The sequence below is a fragment of the Nannospalax galili genome, unplaced genomic scaffold (genome assembly GCF_000622305.1).
Source record: "Nannospalax galili isolate Female #2095 unplaced genomic scaffold, S.galili_v1.0 scaffold861, whole genome shotgun sequence".
Lineage (NCBI taxonomy): Eukaryota > Metazoa > Chordata > Mammalia > Rodentia > Spalacidae > Nannospalax > Nannospalax galili.
This window is the reverse complement of record NW_008345581.1, coordinates 849,050-872,557: the sequence shown is the minus strand read 5'-3', so window position 1 is coordinate 872,557 and position 23,508 is coordinate 849,050. Positions and strand designations below refer to the sequence as shown.

The following is a 23,508-nucleotide window of genomic DNA, read 5'->3' as shown; positions in this document are numbered from 1 at the left end:
ATATATAATTGACATATGTTCTCCCTCATATGTGGATCCTAACACCAGACTCTGATAAATAAGTGTGCAACCAGACATAACTACAGGAACCAGGGTAATGGAAAGGAAACAGGGAGGTAAAGGAAAAGAAATAACCTGAAAGAGAAGAACAGTAGGAAACAGGCCTTAATAAGGGAGATATGGATAAAAATTGGGTTAGTTTAAGGGAGGGGGGAGGGAAGGGTATACAAGGAACCTAGGGGATAACGGGAAAGAAGGAGCTCAAGACCGGTAGGACCATAGGAGAAGGGTGTTAGTAAGGGAGAAAGGGGGGAAATGGGGGCACCATAAGTGGGAAAACTATGATGGAGGGGTGAGACAATGCGAGAGATAAACAATGCCTATCTAGTTTTGAAAACCAGAGGGAACCATATTACTCCTATACCCTACTGAAAATTATACCATAGCAGATAAAGAAATATATGTCTACGTAAGGTTTATCTGAGAACAACTGGTCTTTGCCCAAGATTTATCTACATGGCACACAATAATTAAAAGTACCAGACTGCTAGAACTAACCTTCTTGGATGTTTAACAAACATACTTTGAGGCCTCTACTAATTTGGTCAGAGGGACAGTTTTTGCTCCTTGCCCTCCTAGGTCGACTAGTTCCAGGGGATTATGAGCATCTCCCAAAGTGTCCTGTAATTGTGGTGGGTCACCTGTCCTCTTGACCAAAGAGGCCGAGGAGACCCCACAAGATCGCCTTAAAAGGAAAAAAAAAAAAAATGGTTTATCTGGACCAACTCTATGGCCTTAAACACCCAAAAGGAACATATAACCAAGGATTAAATGGACCAACGTAACTTCATAAGAGTCCATATGTGTAGCTAAAGGTTACATAACAAGCAACAATGCCAGACAGGCGATACCTTCTTTTGAGTTGTTGGCCAGGGAGGCCAAAGGGATTCCCAGATAGTAACCCAGCATAGAACTGGGAAAATGAACAGCAGACCCCAATCTTATCTAAAGGAATATTGACAACTGATTGCTGCTAGATGTGGAACGGCTGACTCTCCTGAAACAAAGGCTTCTAGACAGGCTGACTAGATTCACCAGAAGGGCAAGTATGGAGAATGGCTGGGGGTGTCTACAACACAGCAGACAGTAGCAGGGATATCAGAGTATAAGGGCTCTAGTGGGGGGAGGGAGGCTATGGGAGGGTGCTACCTGGGAAGTGGGTGTAAAAATAAATAAATAATTTTTTAAATTAAAAAAACAACAAAAAAACATGGCCTGAGCTCCTGGCCCTGCTTTGTTTATGTAGCCTCACAGCTTCTCTGACCTTCACAGTTCACCCAACTGGTGGCTGCAAAAAGCAGAAAGTCTCCATCCTCACCCAAAGTGTGCCTGCCTGTCCAGGGCCTCTCCCTGCAGCCCACCACTGCCTCCGGGCATAAGGTCGCAGATCCCAGCAAACACTCCGTGGTTGGCCAGGTAGTTATAACCTTCTTTGAAAAAGGGACGAGGAACCCAAGGTGGCGGTGAATCCAAGAGGGTCAACAGGCCCCAAACAAACACTTCCTTTTCTTTCTTCACGCTACAAAAAGCAAAACTATTTTGAAGGAGATGCATCTTAGCTCTGGAAATTGTTATTAAATGTGTCAATGCTGTTGTAATGAAATGCTTCTTCTGATTGTGTGGTTATTAAATAAATAATTAAAAAAAAAAAGAATGGACACTGCTATTCCACAGATCTGAATTCAGTTCCAGGCACCCATATCAAATAGCTCACAGCGGCCTCTAATTCCAGGTCCAGGGGATCTGATGGACACCCTCTTCTTGCCTCCATAGGTACCTGTTCTCACATGCACATACCCATACCCAGACACACATATAAACATAATTTAAAATAAGATACTTGGGTCTCCCTGTAGCCCCAGCTGTCCTAGAACTCACTATGTAGACCAGGCTGGCCTTGAACTCACAGAGATCCGCCTGCCTCTGCCTCCCAAGTGCTGGGATTAAAGGCGTGCGCCACCACGCCCGGCATAATAAGATACTTTTTAAGAAACCAGGATAATGTCTGAACAAAATGAGAACACCAGGAATAGAAATTATAAAAATGAACAAGCAGAAACTGGGGGAGTATAAATGAAGTGAAACTTTGACTAGAAGGTTCTATAGCAGATTTGAGCACAGAAAATAAAGGACCTGGGAAGTTGAAGATGAAACTACTGTAGTTGTTCATGTTGAGGAACAGAATAGAGAAAGCCTGAGAGACGTGTAGAAAGCCATCAAACACTAACATCCATACCCTGGGATTCCCAGAAGAGGGAGTTGGCTCAAATACAGTAAGCAACAACTTCCCAAATGTGATGGAAGACATAAATATTCACATCTGACAAGCTCAATGAACTAAGGAGGATTAACTCAAAGACACCCGGATTGAGACACACGGCCAAACTATGCCACCTCAAACACAGGAAGAAAATTGAAAGCAGTCAGACAGCAGCAGTTGTCACACAGAAGGAAACTTCAATGAACTGCCAAGGCCAAAAGGCAGTGAGATAAAGAACCTGAAGAAAAGCCTGTCAGCCAAGAATTTTAAAGCCAGCCTTCAAGAAGGAAGGAAAAATAAGACATTTCCCAAGGCAAAAGCTGAGGGTCCATTTGCAGCTGAGCTGTCATGCAGGAAATGCTACGAGGTAATCCTTTAGTCTGAAATAAAATGACACAAGACAGGTAACATGAAACCCTGAAAAACTAAAGAACAATGCTAAACATACTTCTTAGGCTGTATTCCCGTGTAGCCTGGTACTCCTATCGGACTTAAAAGGCAGATGCAGAAAACCAACTGCAAGTCTTTCAATGTGAACATCATGCACGAAGATGTGAGCTACAACGTCAACATCAAGATGGACAGGTACAGAAGCAGCCTGTCTACACACTGCTCATTCATGCTGACTTCCTTTCATTACATCTAGTTCGAGTGTCAATTATAATTCCCCAAATAACTACTGAAAAGGGCGCTTTAAATATGGCAACAAAGTGAATAAAAATGGCCCAAGTCAACTAAATATAAAAAAGGGCTATAGCTGGGCACGGTGACACACACCTGTAATCCTAGGAGGAGGAGCTCAAGTTCCAGGCAAATGAGCTACATAGAAAGATTTGTCTTTTAAAAAGAAAAAAAAAAGCTGGGCTGGAGAGATGGCTCAGTGGTTAAGAACACTGCTCTGGCAGAAGACCCAGATTCAAATCCCAGCACCCACATGGCAGCTAACTGTCCATAACTCCAGTTCCAGGGGATCCGAAGGCCTCTTCTGTCCTCTGCAGGTATTTGCACAACACAGGTGCACTTACATACATGCAGGCAATACACTCATACATATAAAATACAAATAATAAATAATATTTTTTAAAAAATAAGGGCTGGAAAGATGGCTCAGCAGTTAAGAGTACTGACTGCTCTTGCAGATGACTTAGGTTCGATTCCCAGCACCCACATGGCAGCTAACAGCCGTCTGTAACTCCAGTTCCAGGGGAAATCCAATATCCTCTTCTGACCTTCATGGGCATTGCACAACGCACATACTTACATACATGCAGGCAATACACTCATATACATAAAATAAAAAATAAAAAATTTAAAAATAAAAATAAAAACATAAATAAAAATTGGAAAGGGCAGAAAGATGGCACAGTGGGTAAAGATACTTGTTGCCAAGTCTGGTGACCTGAGTTTTATTCCCAGGACCAACATGGTGGAAAGGAAGAACTCCTGGAAGTTGTCCTCTGACTTCCACGCAAGCAGTATAGCACATGAGCACCCACATATATACCTCCCCACACATGCACATATACACATGAACACATATAAATGTAAAAAAAATTGTGGAGATGGCTTAGTGGTTAAAAGCATTTGCTGCTCTTATAGAGGAGCCAAGTTTGGTTCCCAGGACCCACATCAAGTGGCTCACAACTGCCTATTAACTCCAGCGCCAGGGGATCTGATGCCCTCTTCTGGTCTCCACAGGCACCCACACACATGTGGCATACACACAGAGACACAAAACTGAAAACAAAATATATCTCCTCCTAAGATAAGAAACTGTTAAATTGGTTCTAAAAAGACAACTTACTCATGTTGGGACTTTCACTTTTTAAAAAAAACTTTTTATTGAATTTTTGTAATTTTCATGCAATATAATTTGATGGTATTTAGATCCCCTCCCCTATCCACATCTCCCCTTACTGACCCTGCTCCATTTACTTTACTATATCTGTATAAAATATGATACTATATATAAAATACAATCTATAGAGTCTACTTTGCATCCCAAATGTCCTTCAGTACGGGTCCATTCACGGGAGCCTGGTTAACCTACCAAGAATCCCATTCCTATAAGACACTGTCTCTGTCCCTCTTAACAGCCACCAATTGCCAAAAGTTCCTTAGGCAGTGTTGGGGATTCTTACCCACTTCTTCATGTCTATGCTGGGATTTTGTCTGGTTTGAGCTTGCATGGAACTTGTGCATGCTATCACCACTGATGAGAGTTTGTATGAGTAACTCATCAGCTGTCTGGAAAACTATGTTTCCTTGTGATCATCCACTACCTCTGACCCTTACAATCCTTCAGCCCCTCTTTTGACATGAGGACATTAAAAAGATTAAAAATAAAAGGTTAAAAAAAAAAGTTCCAGGCTAGAGAGATGGCTTAGCGGTTAAGAACACTGACTATTCTTGCAAAGGACCTGGGTTCAATCCCCAGCACCCACCTGGTGGCTAACAACCACCTCTAACTCCATTTCCAGGGGAGCCAATGCTTTCTAACCTCCATGGGCATTGCACAACACAGGTGCATTTACACACATGCAGGCAATACACTCATACACATAAAATAAGAATAATAAATAAAATATTTTTTCAAATGTTCCATGGAGGCCACGCTTTTAATCCCAGAGCTCAGGAGGCAGAAGCAGGTGGATCTCTGTGAGTTCAAGGTCAGCCTGGTTTACATAGTGAGTTCCAGACCAGCTGCTGCTGTCTCAAAAAGACCAAAAACCAAACAAACAAACAAACAAACAAAAAAACAAACAAAAAAAAGTTAAGCCAGGCATGGTAGAGCACAACTTTAATCCCAGCACGCAAGAGGCAGAGATACGTGGATCTTGGTGACATCCCAAACAACAACAACAAAAAAAACAGCCCAACTCCAGTAGCCCAAAATAGCAAAGATGTATGGATGATATTCTAAAATCCTGTCAGGCTCTGAAATACGGGTTTTCTGCCACTTTTCTGAGGGACTCTTTCTGTGCAACAGAAGAATGACTTCAAACCAGGGGCCAAAGCAGACATTCCAGGCTTCAACTGTTCACATGAAACCACTGTGGAACTAGTGCTCCCCCAGTGGGTGAGCCTGGGAACTCAAGTCTAAAGATTATTAGCATGTGTAAGGAGATACAAAAGTAGAAGGTTTTGCAAGTAATGTAAGTACTCTGACGATTTATAGAGTATCTTACACAAGGGCACTGACCAGGGACAATGCTTGGGATAAGACCAAGAATTAGAAATTGGCTAGACAGTTTAAAGACCCCAAAAGAAAAATGACCAGTTTCTTTCTTGGCTGAGAGCTGGAAATTCCCTTGGACCGGCCAGTAAACTTGTCCCTACCTGAGGCTACAGATGCCAGAACTATCCATCCAAAGATGTCTCTGATTGCACCAGAGCTAGAGGCTGGCGATGCCAGTAAGGGGGTCTGGTTTTCTCCACATCTCTCCTTTTCCTGGCGTAATACCCTGTTCTTGGAAGACATGCTGAGGACGTGACCAGGACCTCGAGGGACCTGGACACATGGAATGAGAACTAGACTGACCAGCGCATCTCCCTCTCCCCTCCTCCCTCCACTAAATCCTTATTAACACCTGAGTAATAAGAGGCAGTGGACTCCCATTCCCAGGGCCCCTCCTGCTGCACAGGAGTTCTGCTTCTCTCTCCTAAGCTTCCTATAATAAAATACTCCTTTCTAAAATTCATCCTCTGTGGTCCATGAATTTCATTCTTCAAATTTGCCCAACAAGAACCTGAAAGCCTCTGGCTTGAGGTGGCTTTGGGGGCCGTTGGGTTTCCGGAACCCTAGCCTCTCAAGCTATGTACAACAGAGCCAAGAAAGGCTCTGTGCTCTCAAAGACACCTTGATATTCCTGTATCATTTAGAATTCTGAAGGCCAGAGGATGGGAATAGCTGGGAACTGCCTAGAAACAGTGTGTCTCCTGTCTCCTCTCTGAAATATCGCCGTATGTCTCGCAGTATCTCTCCTCCCACATCCTAGTGTCTTACTGTGTCTCTCACAATACATCTCATGTTTAAAATAGCACACATATCTGAAATGACGTTAACCAAGTGTCTGATGATGGAATTTGGAGTGATTTCTTTCTTCTTTGCAATACTGTTTAAACTCTGCATAATGGTCCTGTAATATTTTTAAGTGAAAAATAAAAAGAACACTGTACTTTAAAAAAAAATCCTGATTACAGCAAACCAGCTCATTTTAACATTCCTTATTCTCTCTCTCTCTCTCTCTCTCTCTCTCTCTCTCTCCTCTCTCTCTCTCTCTTTGAAAAAAAGTTTAAAAAGACAAGGTCGCTGGGCATGGTGGCACACGCCTGCAATCCCAGCACTTGGGAGGCAGAGGCAGGCAGATCTTTGTGAGTTTGAGGCCAGCCTGGTCTACATCATGAGTTCCAGGACAGCTGGGGCTACAGGGAGACCCTGTCTCAAAAAGACAAAAAAAAAAAAAAACAAGGTCAGCCAGGTGTGGTGCCTTTAATCTCAGCACTTGGGAGCCTCCCCACTCCTCGGGGCCCTCCTCCACCCCTCTTTCCACCCACAGTGACAAAGTAAGGCCCCATGGCACAGGCCCAACAGGGCAGAGGACAGACCCAACATTTGTAGGAGGAAGTGCGGCCTGAACAACCAGCGCATGCATGCTGCAAACGCACCAAAAACATCCCGCTGAGGCAAACCTGTGTTCTGCCAAAAGACAGAGAAGGCTGATGCAAAAATGGCCTGATACAGAGAGCCAATGAGGAACAAACACGACCTATCAATGGACCAATGGGACACTGGGAGGGGGGGATATAAGGGAGCCCCATATATCTGCAGCTGCTCGCACTGCCTGCTTCTCACCTGACTCCCGGAGTCTGTGTCGTGATTCTGAGTCGACTCTACCCTGCCCGGAGGGCCCTAGGACACCTGCAACAGATATTGACAAAGTTTCTCACCAGGAAGATGTCCGCATAGCCAGCCAAGGACTCCACTCCCTCCTGGATGCGAGCACCTCCAGAGTCATTCAGCCCAATCACCGGAGCCCCCACTGTTAAAGCCTGGTCCATGATCTAAAAGGGAAGAGAAAATCCCGTGAGACATTTACTCTGGTTACCAAGAACAGTACTAATAAAACCTTGCTGGACCAGGGAGATGGCTCTGTGGGTGAATGTGTTACCAGACTTTGGGGCCACAGTTTGTGCCCCAACAAGCCAGGTTCAGCCATTCAGCCACCTGTTTGCCTTTCTCTCTCTCTGTCTTCATGCATGTATTTTTATTGTTTTAATTGTTTATTGTGTATGTTTTTTGCCTACATATATGTAAGTGCAGTCATGAATGCAATGCCCACAGAGGTCAGAAAAGGACATTGAACTTCCTGGAAATGGAGTTACAGACCATTGTTAGCCATGAGGGTGTTGGAAATTGAACCTGGGCCCTCTGCAAGAGCATCAAGTACCCATAACCACTGAGAGGTCTCTCTAGCAACCCTACCAGTTCTCAATAAACCAATTAAAGGAGATTTAGTCAATGTGGCTACATTCGGAAGAGGAACAAAGAGAACCAGGAACTTCCCCAATTCCAGCCTCAGAGGTTCTGACATGAGGGTAGGAATTAAATAGAAAGCAAGATATACACATAAAACTAAGAAATCAAGCAAGGTGTGGCCAGGTATCCACCATGGCCTCAGCTCCAAGTATTGTTGGTGAGGCAAGTCTCTCCAGAAAGATCATCTAACCAGTTGTAAATCTTTCTCCAGGAGACAAGTTTCTCTGCAGGCTGCCCCCCAGGGCTCCAGCTTTTTCCTCTCACAGCAGATTCCCAGGGAAATTCTAATTCCTTGGGTCATTCTTCAATAGTCTGATGGCCAAAGAGGGGAGCCCAAATGTCTCTAGAATATATTCCTTCCTGCCACAGGTGGGTTACAGAAACACCAAACGGTGAGACCAGAATTTGATCCCCAGAACCCACTATGGAAGGAAAGATCCACAAGAGAATGAACCCCTGGAAGTTGTTCTCTGACACGCACACGCATGAACACACAGTTTAAAAAAATAAAATAGCAGGGTGTGGCTGTGCTCGCCTTTAATCCCAGCACTCCAGAGGCAGAGGCCAGCCTGATCTACATAGTGAGTTCCAGGTTAGCCAGGGCTACACAGTGATACCCTGTCTCAAAATAAAATAAAATAAAATAAAGCACATTATTTTCTGGAAAATATTTTCCATTGTACTTTTCCAAACAGGAAGCAGTAATGCTGATTTCAATTCTCACAATGCCAGGACACCTTTAAGGAAGAAAAAGGACCAGGTATTTTCTTTTTTTTTTGTCTTTTTGAGACAGGGTCTCCCTGTAGCCCCAGCTGTCCTGGAACTTACTATGTAGACCGGGCTGGCCTTGAGCTCACAGAGATCCGCCTGCCTCTGCCACGGCCAGCCCCCAGGACCAGGCTGATAGAAGCCCTGAACACCCAGGATCCACAGCATTTTGCCTTTAGCAAAGGATAAGTGCTCAACCACTTCCAGGGCCACAGGCCCAGCCTATGATTATTTTCAGTGGCCAGTTTTATTGCCAGTACTTCTACGAAAGAACTAATGGCAGACAGAATAGCAAAGTAGCATTTTTGTGAAAGCACAGACTGACCCATCTATTAACCTGAGGCCAAGTCCAGGCCTGCTTTTACTTCTACTGTGACAGTTTTCCTCATGTGTCAAAAGCTATGACGGCGTAACGTGCAGCATCCCTACAGCCATAGACAGTTTGCAAAGCACATTTACTTCCACTACCTCATTTAAGCATTATAACAGAAGCAAGAAAAAGGAAGATTGAGAGGGTTTAAAGATGATTGATCCAGTGTCTCGGGAGTAATACATGACAGGATGTGTCTAGAATCCAGGCGCTCCATTATGGGGAAACGCTGCCCACCTACTAATGGTCAGTTCAATCTTCCAAAATTCTCCAAACATGAAGTATATCTATACTGTTCCCAGTGCGCCTCAACCTAGCAGGGTTTTGTTTTGATGGATTTGTAGTTGTTGTTTGGTTGGGGTTTTGTTTCTGTATGTTTTGTACTGAATCCAAGGCCTTCCACGTTGGGCAAGCACTCCACCACAGAGCTATAACCACAGTCCTCTAGAGTGTTTTTAAAATAATGCCATGCAATCTTTGCACTGCTCTTTACATTTTAGCACCTGGACTCTCCAACTAATCCTGAAATTCTTTACTTAGGGTCTTCAGAATCTCAAAGGTAACTGTGAACAGATACATGAGTCTATGAACTTGCACTGGAAAAAATTTATACTTTAACCTAATTCTAGCAGATCTTTAGCAGTTCCCTCATTTATGACATAGGCAACAAACCTCAGTAGCATTAGAAATAACCTGTACCTTTGCCACTAGTAGAAACCAGACAGTATTTATCACATTAAAGTGGCCAAGATCTGGAGGCTGGAGAGACAGCTCAGCTGTTAAGAGCACTGAGAGCTCTTGCAGAAGACCAGGTTCAGTTCCCAGCACCCACATGGTGGCTAACAACTGTCTATTACTCCAATTCCAGGAGAATCCAATACTCCTCAGGCATTGCACACATGTGGTACATCTACACACATGCAGGGAAAACATGGTCAAGATGTATTTTCACTTGTGCCTGCTCAGATTCACTACTAAATCTCATTGTTTAATGCATTAATAAGTACATGTATTATGATTTTTGTTTACTTTTGGTTTTTTTTTTTTTTTTTTTTTGGAAACAAGGTCTCACTATGTAACACTGGCTGGCATGAAACTCACTCTGGCTGGCCTTGAACTTACAGTGATCTGCCTGCCTCTTCTTTCAGAGGGCTGGGATTAAAGATGAGTGCCACCATACCCGACCTACAAATATGCTTTCAACCCTTACTGCTAGAAGCCAGAGGTGTCTTCCTCTATCACGCTCAACTTTATTTTTTAAGACAGGGTCTCTCACTGAACAAGAAATTCACATGGTATAGGTCAGACTGGCCAGTCAGCAAGGTTCTAAGATCCACCTGTCTCTGTCCCAGACACATGTGACCATGCCTGGCTTTTATATGAGTGCTGGGGATTTGAACTCAGATCCTCTTGTTTTGGGGTTGTTTTTTTGTTTTTGTTTTTTTTTCGGTCTTTTTGAGACAGAGTCTTCCTGTAGACCAGACTGGCCTTGAACTCACAGAGATCCATCTGCCTCTGCCTCCCAAGTGCTGGGACTAAAGGCATATATGCCACTGCGCCTAGCCAGATCCTCTTGTTTTCATAGCAAATGCTCTTATCCACTCAGCCATCTTTTCAGTCCTCAATCCTTTGTACTCTTATGTGTTATTTTATGCATGAAGAAAAGTGAGAGTTACCAGGAGTAGTTGTACACACATGCAATTCCAGCACTTGGCAGGCTAAGGCAGAAGCACCAGGAGTCTTAGTGTAGGCTACAAAAAGAAAAAAGGTGGAGAGATGGCTCAGCCATTAAGCAAGGACCCAGTTCTCACATCAGGCAGCTCACAACAAGTGCCTGTAAGTCCAGCTCCAGGGGAATCTAGTGTTTTGGCCTATGAGGGCACCTGTACACATACCCACAAAGAGATACAGACATACACAATTGAAAAATGAAAACAAATTTTAGAAAGAAAGAAAGGGCCGGGGGTGGGGGTGGGTGGTAGCACATGCCTTTAATTCTAGCATGGGGGGGTGGGGCAGATCCCTATGACTGAGATTGAGGCCAGTCAGGTCTATATATAGTGAGTTCCAGACAAGCTGGGGCTACAGGAGAGAGAGAGAGAGAGAGAGAGAGAGAGAGAGAGAAAGAGAAAGAGAGAGTGAAGAAAGAAGGGAAAGAAAGAGAAAAAAGAAAGGAAGGCAGGGAGGGAAGAGAAGGAAAGGAAAAAGAAAGTGAAGGTATAGGCTTCACCAGAGTCAAGGAGATAGCACAGAAATATTGAACGTGGGGATGGAGAGATGGCTCAGTGGTTAAGATCACTGGCTGCTCCTGCAGAAAACCTGAGTTTGATTCCCAGAGACCACGTGATGGCTAACAACCACTTATAACTCCAGTTCCAGGGGGATCTGATACTCTCTTCTGTCCTCTGCAGGTACTATACAACACAGGTGCACTTATATAAATGCAGGCATAACACTCATACACATAAAATAAAAATAAACAAATCTAAAAGAATATTGGAAGCAGTATGTTAAGAATCCGTTCTGGTTGGTACCACAGCTTGCACAAATCTGCTATACCTCTTACCCAGCTCAATTTATTACCCCCAAAATACTCAACTTGTATGACACAGCTAATGAAAGTATTTGGTTTATTTCAACATTAAACACTCACTTTGCAAATCTTTTGGGCATGTGCTCCAGACAGACTGCCTCCAAAAACTGTAAAATCCTGAAAAGAAACACAATTAAACCAGTGAGTAAAATATGACTGGCCAGAGATGAAGACCCAGAAGGAAGAAATTAAAAGCTCAAAACATTTTAAAAGGCATTTCTGAGGCTGAAAAACATGGGGAAACTCTTAATTCGTAGATATTGTGCAAAATAGTGAATAAAATATCTCAAAGGGATTTGATGTCGGAACAAGAGCAAAGGACTTAGTCTTTGCTCTACAAAAGTGCCTCAGAGTTCTGAGGAAATAACGCAGGATTAACGCTCCATTTCCATTTCCAGGCAGTATCTGTGGCTTCTGACAGGAGGAGATAAAAGGGAACCAGAGCCCTCCCATGCCTGGAGTTCAGAACTTCCATTACCTTCACACTACAGGGCAATGAAAACCAAACAGTTGAGGGTAACTGAAAGCACAGGTAAACCACCTGACTGGGAGGGAGAAGACAGTAGCCCACACCTGCAAAGAGGGCAGCCAAGGGGCGGAACCACCCAAGAACCAAGGAAAGTTGGGGGTGATGTGGGGGCTAAAACAGGAATAAGTCTGTGTTAGAAGACCTCAGAGGATTTGTCCTTCACCTTGAGAGGGGAAAGTGTACTCGTCCAAAGAAGCGAATGAGACACCTGGGCTCACAATCACTGGCCTAAAAGAAGGCAAAGATAAGGCTGGACAAATGGTGAGGTTGGAAGCCTGAATACTAAAGGAGCTTTCCTGGCTCTTCCCACCTCTCCTCCCCGTAGAACGTGCCATCAGCCAATAATCAAGCAGGGGAACAAGGATATTTTTCTGGAAATAAAGGAACACCCCAGAAAAACCACCTGTGCTAGAATCCTGAGATGACAACAAAAATGCTGCTTTATAGCCGGGTGTGGTGGCGCATGCCTTTAATCTCAGCGCTTGGGGGGCAGAGGCAGGAGGATCTCTGTGAGATTGAGGCCAGCCTGGTCTATATAGTGAGTTCCAGGCAAGCTGGGGCTACAGGAGACCCTGTAACAAAAAGACAAAAAAAGCTAAATTCAGTGTCCTTCAGGCCTCTTTCAAATGTCCCATCTTCCCTAATCCCTTTCTCAAAACTGGAAATGTTCTGCCTTGTGCATTTTCCTGGAACCTCTTGCACCATGTCTGTGCTGTAGACACCTGCTCTGTCCATTCTACCTATAAAAGAACATTTTCAGAACAAGGGCCCTGTCTCCTCATTACCACCTGCTTGCTCCCACATACTCCAGGGGCAGAGGAGGAGCTCAAAAGCATCAACTCCATGAATGTGAATTTCTATAAAGGCTTCAAGTAGTCAAACATCATGCCCAGAAAACATAATAACTTTCTCTGTTCTATCATTTCCATGCCCCTTCTCTATGAATTTTCTCCCCTCCCTTATAAATTAAAAGACTGCAAATGTGATTCTTCCTAGTTTAGCATTTAGCAGACCTAGTTATAATACAGTTTTAGAACATTTCAAAGGTAATCAGTAAATAAGTACTGTCTAAATATAATAAATTTAAAGTTAACCACACAAAACTATTTTAATATCAGATTCAGAAAACAGTTTAGGTTCCTAGACACGCTACATAATTTTATGAATGTAAAAGCAGCTGACATTTAGGATTCTATAAACATTTCCACCTGCCACAGGAGGGGGAACATCAAATGCAAAGAGCACACAAAATACTCTGTTACTTTCTACTGCTGCTGTAACAAATTAACACAAATGCATGGGCTTGGGGCTGGAGAGATGGCATAGTAGTTAAGAGCCCGGTCTGCTCTTCTAGAAGACCCAGGGTCAGTTCCAAGCTGCCACATGTCAGCTAACAGCTGTCCATAACTCCAGTTCCAGGGGGTCCGATGCCCTTTTCTGGCCTTGACAGGCACTGCATAAGATGGATGACTAACACACACATGCAGACAAAACACACGTACACATAAAATTAATAAGTCAAAAAGAAAATTTAAACCAAACAAATGCATGGGCTTAAAATACTCATAAAATCAAAATAAATAAAATTTAAAAAAACAAACAGATGTTTATTATCTCACAGTTCTGTAGTTTAGAAGGACCCTCTCATGGGCTCCAGTGACTAAAACCAAGGTCGACAGGGCTGGGACCTCACAGGAGGCTTTAGGGGCAATCTGTTCACCTTCTCTAGCTGCTTACACAGAGACAGCACCCACTCCTTGTCTCACAGAACCCGCCACCTTCAAAGGCAGACACAGTGGGTCAGTTCCTCCTCACACTGCACCTTGATGACCTCTCTCTTCTACTTCTCAGGACCCCTGTGATTACACTAGGCCCGCCTGGATAATCCAGGCCATACTCTCATAAATTCTTCTTTACCATGTCAGGTAACACTCTTACAGTTTACAGATTAAGATTTGAATGGGGGGGTGCTGGGCATAGTGGTACATGCCTTTAATCCCAGCACTTGGGAGGCAGAGGCAGGTGGATCTCTGTGATTTCAAGGCCAGCCTGGTCTATAGTGAGTTCCAGGACAGCTGGGGCTTCAGGGAGACCCTGTCTAAAAAGAACCCCCCAAAAAAGATTTGAATGGGGCGGGGAGCATTTGGAGATTGGCTGCTCTTACAGAGGACCCAGGTTCCGTTCCTGGCACCCACATGACAGCTAACAACCATCCCTAACTCTAGTTCAGGGGATGCGACACCCTCTTCTGACCTCCATGGGCATTGCATGACACAGGTGCACTTATATACATGCAAGCAATATACTCATACACATAAAATAAAGATAATAAATAAATTTTTAAAAAAGATTTAGACAAGGGGTAGGGTGTTTTATTCTGCCTACAAGATTTTCAAGTCTCAGCGTGTATAAACTGGACCTGTCTTGATGCAGCTTTACAAAATGTGTTAGAGCACTTTCATAAAAGTCCAAAGCTTAGGAGCCTGTGGTTCTAAGAGCCAATCCTCTTGACCTAGGCTGCATCTGGATACAGACACACAGACACACAGACACACACAGACACACACACACACACACACACACACACAATAAACACTGCCAAAAAGGAATCTCACCTGTTCCTCAAACAACTTCCTACAAGCCTACTGCCCTGCACTCCTCCCCCAAGAAACTAAGGACTCTTCCTTCCTAAGAAAACAGCATAGCTCTACATATGAAAATGAAAATCAAGAAAATAAATTCTTCATCTGCCCCAAACTATAAGCAAGAATACATTTCCCAAAATTGCTTTCTTTCACATATTTTGTTCCTGCCTGTACCAGGCAGGGAAGCTCAGTTTATTGGAGTAACGACACACCTGACTGAAGACATAAACCAATCTTCCATTGATTCGACCCCGTCCAGTGACCACGCTGTCTCCAGGAAACTATCAGAGAAATGAAAAGTAAAGGTCAAAAACTCCAAATACTTTTTAGTAACTCTGACACGCCTTAATGTTGAAAACAAGCAAAATACTAAATTCCCTAAGGTTCAATTTGAGGAAGTTGAATAAGGACCAAGGAAGAATCCCATCCCCACCTTCCTGGCTCTGCAAGGGGTTACTGCTGCATCAACAAGAGGGAAGGACAATGTAGTCTTAGGGTTCATCTTCCTTCTAAAAACAAAATTTTAGAGGTTATAGCCCTGTGGGAATCACTGATTTAGCATACATCAGTTCCTGGGTTTGGTCTCCAGAACTACAAGTTATAAAGAAAACAAAAGTTTTTTCAAAGGCAAAATAACTAAGAAACACCTAGGTCACCACTGCCACATACTCCTGAGAAGAACATGTAAGGAAACATAGCAGGTACATGCCTATAATCCCAGCAAGAGCTAAGAGGGGAAGACCACTGCAAGTTCAAGGCTAGCCTGGACTACATAGTGACCCTCAAAAAATAAATACATAAAGGAAGCTTCTCCAAAGTCACCCCTGCCCCCCAAATTGCTAAGAGGCACGGAAATTCAGCAATCAGTGTGCTCATAATAGGAGCCAGCCAAATTTAGAAATCTTTGGTCACTGACAGTATCAATGTGGAAAACTGGTCAAAAGTGAATCCAAAGGACTCTATGGACCCATGAAAAGCACTCTGGCTTTGCTGACCTCGGAATCTCAGAGGCCCCAGGTGTATGGGGCAGGCCTGTGACTCTAGCACTCAGGAAGCTGGGGCCAAGCAGATCAAGAGTTCAAGGACAGCCTGTCTGATACAAACTCAAATAATAAACAATAAAAACCACCCCCACAACATAAACTTAAGGAATATCAGAAGCAGCAACTAGCTTACATTTAGACTAGAACACATTTAAATTCACTCTCACAATCTTCATTTCCAAATCTGTTATTCTATGTGAGGAAGAACTGAACCTACATCCTGAGAAACTGGGCCTAAATCACACTGCAGAGAGTACAGTCACCATATTTCAGGTGAAGGAGAGGCTGAGGGCCACATCAGCCCCTCTCCAGGGGACTTGGGATAGACGCTACAGAGACCATTGCTCTGGTGGGAAGGCCAGCAAGCCACAGTTGGAAAGTATTTGCATCACCATAGAACAGATACCTTATTCTTATCAGCAGCCATCCCGAAATCAGCACATCTGTGTTCCACAAACATGTCACTCTCCACAAAGCTGCCTGGATCCAGTAAGAGGCTGATCCGCTCCCTGGCGGTTAGCTTTCCCTGCAACACAAAAAGGTTCGCTGGTGACGTCATCGCAGACAAAGTTAATAAGCAGGTAAAGGGTGCTGGCAGGAGGGCCAAGAACACAGGTTTTGCCTCTTCACCCCAATACAAAACCCTCCATTCTGCCTGTCCTGCCCAAGGCAGACAGGTTTTATCAACATACTTTGTTTCAGTGAAGAAAGTAGGGTAGACAGGATGCTTCGGGAACCACCTGATTGTGAAAGGTAAATCGGAAAGAGGACAAGGCAGAAACAAGAAACTAGAAACCTAGGGAACTTTAAAGAAGAAAGGAAGCAGGTGGATGTCTGTGAGTTCAGCCTGGTCTCCACAGTGAGCTGTAGGCCAGCCAGGGCTACATAGTGAGACCCTGTCTCAAAAAACCAAAAAATGAAAAAGAACAGAGAAGCAGGAGGTGGGAAAGTAAGGCAGACTTAGTGAAGGTCTGACCTTTCCAGGCTCTGTCTGGGGAAGCCTACAGACAGACACCTCACAGGCACAACCCTCCCTCCTGAGAGAGCCTCTGCCGCATAGGCACTTCTGGTTCTCCAGCCTCCACATGGGGTTTCTCTTCTTTCTACCATCCTAAATTGCAAGTCCTGCTTAGAGACTCCATACCTGACAGAGAGAACCCCACAGCAGGGAGCTGCGGAGTAAAAGGGGAAGGTGCCGATGGTGCTGAAGAGTCTGCAGGGTGGAGAGATGGCTCAGCTGGTGAAAGGGCTTCTCATGCAAGCCTAGCAACCTGAGGTCCGTCCTGGAACCCAAGTAAAGGTGGAATGAGAGAACCAACTCCTCGAAGTTGTCCTCTGGCCTCCACACTCACTGTGGCATGCACCCCCCCCCACATATATCATAGACATGCACAAATAAATAAATAAATAAATAAGTATTTTTTTAAGTTTGGAGAGAGTTGGGTTTTTTTAATCAAGAAAATGGCTGAAAATGTAATTCAGTTGATGGTGTGCTTGCCTAACATACTCAAAAGCCTGGGTTTGATCCCCAGTACCACATAAACTTGGGTACGGTAATGAAGATCTATAATCCCAGTGCTCAGGTGGAGCAGAAGGATGGGAAATTCATCATCCTCTTGGCTACACAGTAAGTTCAAGAGCTACATGAGACCCTGTCACAAAAAATAAAAGGAAAAATAAAGATGCTTCTTTGGGCCTGAGAGATGGCTCAGTGGTTGAGCACTGGCTCCTCTTGTAGAGGACTGGGGTTCAGGTCCCAGCAACCATATGGTGGCAAACAACCATCTAGAACTCCAGTTCCAGGGGATCCAATCCCTTTCTGACCACCTGTGGGCATTGCATGACATGGGTGCACTTAACATCCACTCAGGCAAAACAGTCACATACATAAAATAAAAATAAATCAAAAAATTGTTTAAAAAAGAAGATGCTTCTTGCCAGGTGTGATGGCACATACTTTTAATTCCAGCACTTGAGAGGAAGAACAAGGGGGATCTCTGTGCATTCAAGACCAGCCTGGTCTACATAGCAAGTTCTAGGCCTGCTGGGGCTATAATAGTGAGCCTGTCTGAAAAAAAAAAAAAAGCTTCTTACAGATGAGGCTAGAGTCTTCAATATACCAAAAGGCTCTATTGCTTAGACTCCCAGGACCTCAGCCCTAGTTAAATTCTCTGGCCCATTGTCCCAAGAAAACAACAAAACAAACATGCAAATTGGCTATTTTGTCTTCTTGGGAAAGTAGGCAAAGCCTATGAGGTTGCTTTAAACAAACACTGTTGTATACAACAAATTAACTTTTGGAAAAAGCAATTTGGCAACTCTATGTACATACATGCATACATATTACATATCTATAGATTTAAAAAGTATTCATACTCTCTGGTCCACTTCTACCAAATCTTATGGAAATTATCCAAAGCTTGTTTAAAAGGAGTGGAAGTCAGCCTCCTGACTAAATCAGATCTGACAACCATAAAAACTTGAGAAGTTACATCTAAAAGCCTCAGGACTTTTGTGGAAAGGGGTGGGGCAATGTTTCTGGAAGGAATTCAATAACAAGTCCCAAGGGAAGGTGCTTAGGAGCAGTGACAGGCCTTTCCATAAGATCTAATGGTCCCTCACCAGACACAGGACCCCAAGGGAGTAAGAGAGAATACCCCTGGCACCTCAAACCTTTCAACCAAATTACAGTTCATTCTCAATATTAGGAGGCATTTATGCCCAGGCCTTTTTGAAATGGTTTACAACATCTGAATCAACACTTGTTATAGAAAAAGCAAAGGGTTGTCCAAAGCTCCTCCTAAAAGGCAGACGCTCTGGGCCCAGTCACCTTCCCCACACTTGAGTAGTTCCCTTCACATGGAGTGTTTCCATGTGTTTCACTTCTGCACCTTCCTGTTAACTCATTCAGGCACACTGGACAAGTCTGGCTTCCATCTAGGGTCACCTCTCCCAACCTCAGGTTCTTTGGCTGCTAAATGGCCCATCCAATTTACGTAGAAAGGCCAACTGCGATCCTCACCTGAAAACCCAGGCAGCGGCTCACTCCAGCCAAACAGCAGAGTAGCCTGGACGTATCTAGAAAGACCACCTGCTCCTGCTTCCAGCAAGTCAATATGTGCTGAGACCCTCCAGGGGCCGACCTGACTTCAGCAAGCAGAGGCGTCACAAGTTCCTTACCGCACGATGACCTCACCCCATGGACCAAGTTACTTCTGCTACCACATGCTTCGATTTTCCTGTTTCCACCATGGAAAAAGAACCTTTCACTAGGAGAAGAATACGCAGGTCTGTTTTTACTGAGGGCCTACTGTTTCGCTGTCTTATTAATACTGACAATCAGATCCTGGACAGTAGAAATAATATCATTTTCTGTTTAAGATAAGTTAATTCCTATGACTAACTTTCCCAAAAGTTCATAGCTGCTAAGTACTGAGCAGCTGGAGCCCCACCAGGTCGGTCCACGCCCCCGGGGGCAGCCCACGATCCTCAGTCACACAGAAGAGGCTCTGCCGGGTACACCGCCACCCCAGGTTGGGCCACAGGTTCTCCAGGGGAAAGATCTCGCCGCGCCCCTCCAGTCGCCCCGCTGATTGGCTGGGAGGCCCCGGGCGCCGCGAGCCAGGCGCGCCGTGATAGGTCGGGGCGAAGGGGCGGGATGCTCTGCCCCGGGACTCACTCGCTTGTGCTGCGCATCGATGCGGTGCTGGCCTCCCCCCAGCAGCGCGGTGCTGCGCTTGTTCTCAATTCGCTCGTTGACCGAGGCCGCCTGGTGGCAAAGGCGGCGGACCATGGTGCTGAGGCCGCGATCCAGAACGCTGAGCCTCGCTCCGGCCGCCGCCCGCAGAGCCGCCGCCATTTTCACACCAGCGCACCTGAGCACGCATGCGCATAAAGCGTGGCCACCGTGGGTCTGCGCCTGCGCAGAATCTGTGGGCCCGGACGCCCTCACCGAGAGCTTCTAGAAGCCTGAGGTGTGTGCACCTGGTCTTGTCCTATAGGCCAAGTACAGGATTGTCCGTTAGGTCTGCGCGTGTCTGGCTGAACAGAACGGGGACTTAATCCTTGCCCTTCTGTAGCCATCTAGACCCCAGTCTTTGTCGGCCCACTTCTCCCCCAAAATAAGTAAATTAGTAAGCTTTAACCAATTTTTACGGAATGCTGTGCCAGATTTTGCCCATGCTGTAGTTTATATCCATATTTCACAGATGAGATGCACGAAGCACAGAGAGGTAGGTTTGATACGGAGCCAAGACTGAAATTCAAGACTTTTTGTGAGCCAAGTATTGATCCTGTAGCCCTAATATCACATGATTGGGTCTCTAAAAGGGCCCAGGTTACAAATGAAGGGCAGCTGGGGAGATGGCTCAGTGGGTAGAACCCTTGCCACACAAGCAGGAGGGTCTGAGTTGGGATCCCCAGAACCCAGTAACACTCAGGAAGTGATCCCCTCTAATCCGCGGGCACCTAGGTGAGATGTGCGACAGAGATCAGCAGCTCATTGGTCAGGTAGCCTGGCATAGACAGCAGTAAGCAAAAGACCCTGTTTTCAAACAAGATGGAAGATCACTACCAACACACCCCAGTTATCCTGTAACCTCCACATGTAGGCAGCCATACTCACACATGGACAATGTGTACACACAACGATAAAATAAATGTGCATTACGCTTGGCAGAATAGTGAAGCAAACCTTTTCCAGGACCACTGTGTTAGGTGTAAGGACCACTGCAATAGGTTACAATAGAGGAGAGAGATGGACCTCACCTCTGAATACAACAGAGACAAGATCTATTGGGGGGAGGGGGGCTCAATGGATAGAAAATTATTAAGAGGAAGCACCAGGGATAAAAGGCATTCTAGCTAAACCTATCTCGCATGTGCTTTTCTGAAGGCAAGTCAGGGTGCTCAGACATCAGTTGGGGGATGGTGCAACCCTATCAGATATTGAGGGTGATCAGATATCAAGGATGGAGGATTAGCAGGATTCTCAGTAAAGCTAGACTCTACAAGGAAGGACATGGGAACCCAAGGTCAGTTCTATTTAAGGGAAGCTTAGTAGAGCCTAACCGAAGTTTGGTCAAGGGGAGAATCTTGTCAACCCAGCAGCTCTGGCATCACCAAAGAGGAAGTTGGAAACAGACTCCTAAATGCTTAGACTCCATCTCAAACCTACTGAATCAGAAATTGGGGGTGGGCTCGCTGTCTTAGCAAATGGCCTTTAGTTCTGCTTCACAAACTTAAGAATCAGTGCTGCAATGATTTGAAAGTGAACTGTTGACAGCTTGTCCCTCTGTTTGCCCAGCTAACAGGCAGGTTTTCAAGGCAAAGTACAAGGTGCATTATTTCTCACTCCTAGCCACACAAAAAAAAAAACTGCCAAAGTTGATTATTAACACTTCCAGGATCCAGCTCATGGCCAGGGCTTTCATAAAGTACAAATTCTGATCTGAGCTTTAATGTTAATGTAATTTTTTAACCAAACAGTTTTGAGCCACCTATGTACTCAGAATTATCATCGTTAGTTGTGTTTATTTCTTGGATTAGGAATTGTCCTCCTAGACATACACAGAAACTAAATGTCCAAGGCCTGTTGTCTCCCAGCCAAAGACTATCTAGATCTGTCTGACTCCAGAGAAGCAACTCTCAGGCCTGTATTGGGATCCCTATTTTAAGGACCTCACCAACCTGGAGAGGGGGACAAAGGGTTGTTGGCCTTGGTAGAATGAGAGAATTTAAGCAATGCTGTGTGTTTAGAGTATATATGAGGTGGTAACTGCATTCTAGGAACAAAGAGTAATCTAAGATAAAGCAACTGCCTTTAAGCCCAGCACTTAGGAGGCAGAGGCAGGAACTCTGTGAGTTCAAGGTCAGCCCAGGGCTACAGGGAGACCCTGTCTCCAAAGGAAAAAAAAGAAAGGAGAAGTCTGACTCATCCACATGCACACACTCGTGTCCCAGCTTTTGGAGGAATGGTGGCAAATGAGACTGGGAAAAGAGAATGGAATTAGATTATGAAGAGTTAGGCATATCCACAATTGGGACTTTGGAACTGAAGGCAGTGGACCCCTTGTTCTGCAGTTCCTTGGAAGTTTAACTCCTTAAGCACATCCCACACCATGTTAAGATTATTAAGTGGTTCTTACATGAAGGCTCACAACCACCTGTAACTCTAGTTCCAGGGTACCCAGTTCCCTCCTCTGGCTTCCACATGGTACACATACATACATGTAGGCAAACCCTCATACACAGATAAATTATTTTTAAAAATTATTTAGTGGGGCTGGAGAGATGGCTCAATGGCTAAGAGCACTGACTGTTCTTGCAGAAGACCTGGGTTTGGATCCCAGCACCCACATGGCAGCTAACAACTGTCCTTAACTCCAGTTCCAGGGGATTTGATGCCCTTTTCTGTCCTCCGCAGGCACTGCACAACACGGTACACTTACATGTAGGCAATACAACCATACACATGAAATTTAAAAAAAAATTTAATTAAAATTATTTAGCATTCATTGCAGTTAGAAGGCATGACATGCAGCTGCCAGCTCACCACTCTACCCCTAACTTGGAACAAGCTCCAACAAAGGAAGCCTTCAGAATATGTTTGTAAAGTTGAATTGATCTAACAAATACACCATTACATGGGAGTCCACAGGTTTCCACCTCCTATACCCACTTTCAGGCTCTGGGTATATTTCCAGTATGATTTCCTCCAGGCAATGTATCTGGGTCCTCCCTGTGTTTCCCTGGATAAGCAGGGAAACAAGGAATATTAACGTCAAATGCTCAGGACTTAGCTGAAAGCCAAATGCAGGGGGTCAGGCTTACTGTACCTTAACTGCTTCCTCCAGCTGGTCTTTCCTCCATCCCTCCTCCTTTCTCTTTTTATTAGTCTGGTTTGTAGGGGAAGGGCTGGGTGGTTTGTGGTATTTGTTTATTTTTTGGTAGTAGTTTTGCAGTGCTGGGAATCAGACTGGAGTCATGTCCAGCAACTGCTCTGCCTCTGAGCTACATCCGAGACATATATGTCTTTTTTTTCTCCCTTGAGACAGCCTCTCCCTATATCCCCAGAAGGCCTCCAACTCACTATGTAGATGAGGTTTGCCTCAAACTCAGAGAGATCTTCTGCCTCCCAAGTGTTGGGATTTAAAACGTGAGCCATTATGCCCAGCTGTATGCCTATTTTAATTACTATAATGAAATACTTGGAGCTGGGCATGGTGGTGCATGCCTCTGTGAGTCCAAGGCCAGCCTGGTCTACGTAGCGAGTAGTGAGTTCCAAGCCAGCTGGAGCTACAGAGAGACCCTGTCTCAAATTTTTTTAAAAAATAAAAATAAATAAATAAATAAATACTTGGATCAGGTACTTTATTAAAAAGAGGGGGGGTCAGGCTGACCTGGACTCAGCTCACATTTTTAGGTTCTGGAAGTCCAAACAGCACACTGCAGCTTCTAGCAAAGCCCCCCTTGAGCACATCATATTATGGCAGGAGTGTGTGTGACAGGAGTCTTTCATTTGTCTTTTTTAAATTTTTTAAATTTATTGTGTGTATATGATGTATCGTGTATGTGTGTATGACATGTATGCATGAGCAGGGGGCTCATGGCACAGGCTTGTGGCGATCAGAGAACAACTTTATGGAGTCCGTTCTCTCCCTCCAACTTTAGGTAGATTATGATATCAAACTCAAGTCACCA

At 44.6% G+C, this 23,508-nt stretch overlaps 1 protein-coding gene across 2 annotated transcripts in view; it reads right to left on the bottom strand.

Annotated features, from left to right (window-relative positions):
- Pccb (propionyl-CoA carboxylase subunit beta) overlaps positions 1–19,703 on the bottom strand; it is an 88,898-nt gene extending 69,195 nt beyond the window's left edge. The window contains exons 1-5 of one of the 2 annotated variants that reach the window (XM_008841642.3): positions 19,487–19,703; positions 16,214–16,333; positions 14,977–15,045; positions 11,651–11,707; positions 7,271–7,384 (exon numbers count right to left, since the gene is read on the bottom strand). In XM_008841642.3, the coding sequence (XP_008839864.1) occupies positions 7,271–7,384; positions 11,651–11,707; positions 14,977–15,045; positions 16,214–16,333; positions 19,487–19,666 (540 nt within the window). In that variant the 5' untranslated portion in view covers positions 19,667–19,703. Of the gene's footprint in view, positions 1–7,270; positions 7,385–11,650; positions 11,708–14,976; positions 15,046–16,213; positions 16,334–18,829; positions 19,225–19,486 lie in introns of those variants that run through there. The other variant, XM_029567627.1, reaches the window with a different exon arrangement.
- Between the last annotated feature and the right edge of the window lie 3,805 nt (positions 19,704–23,508).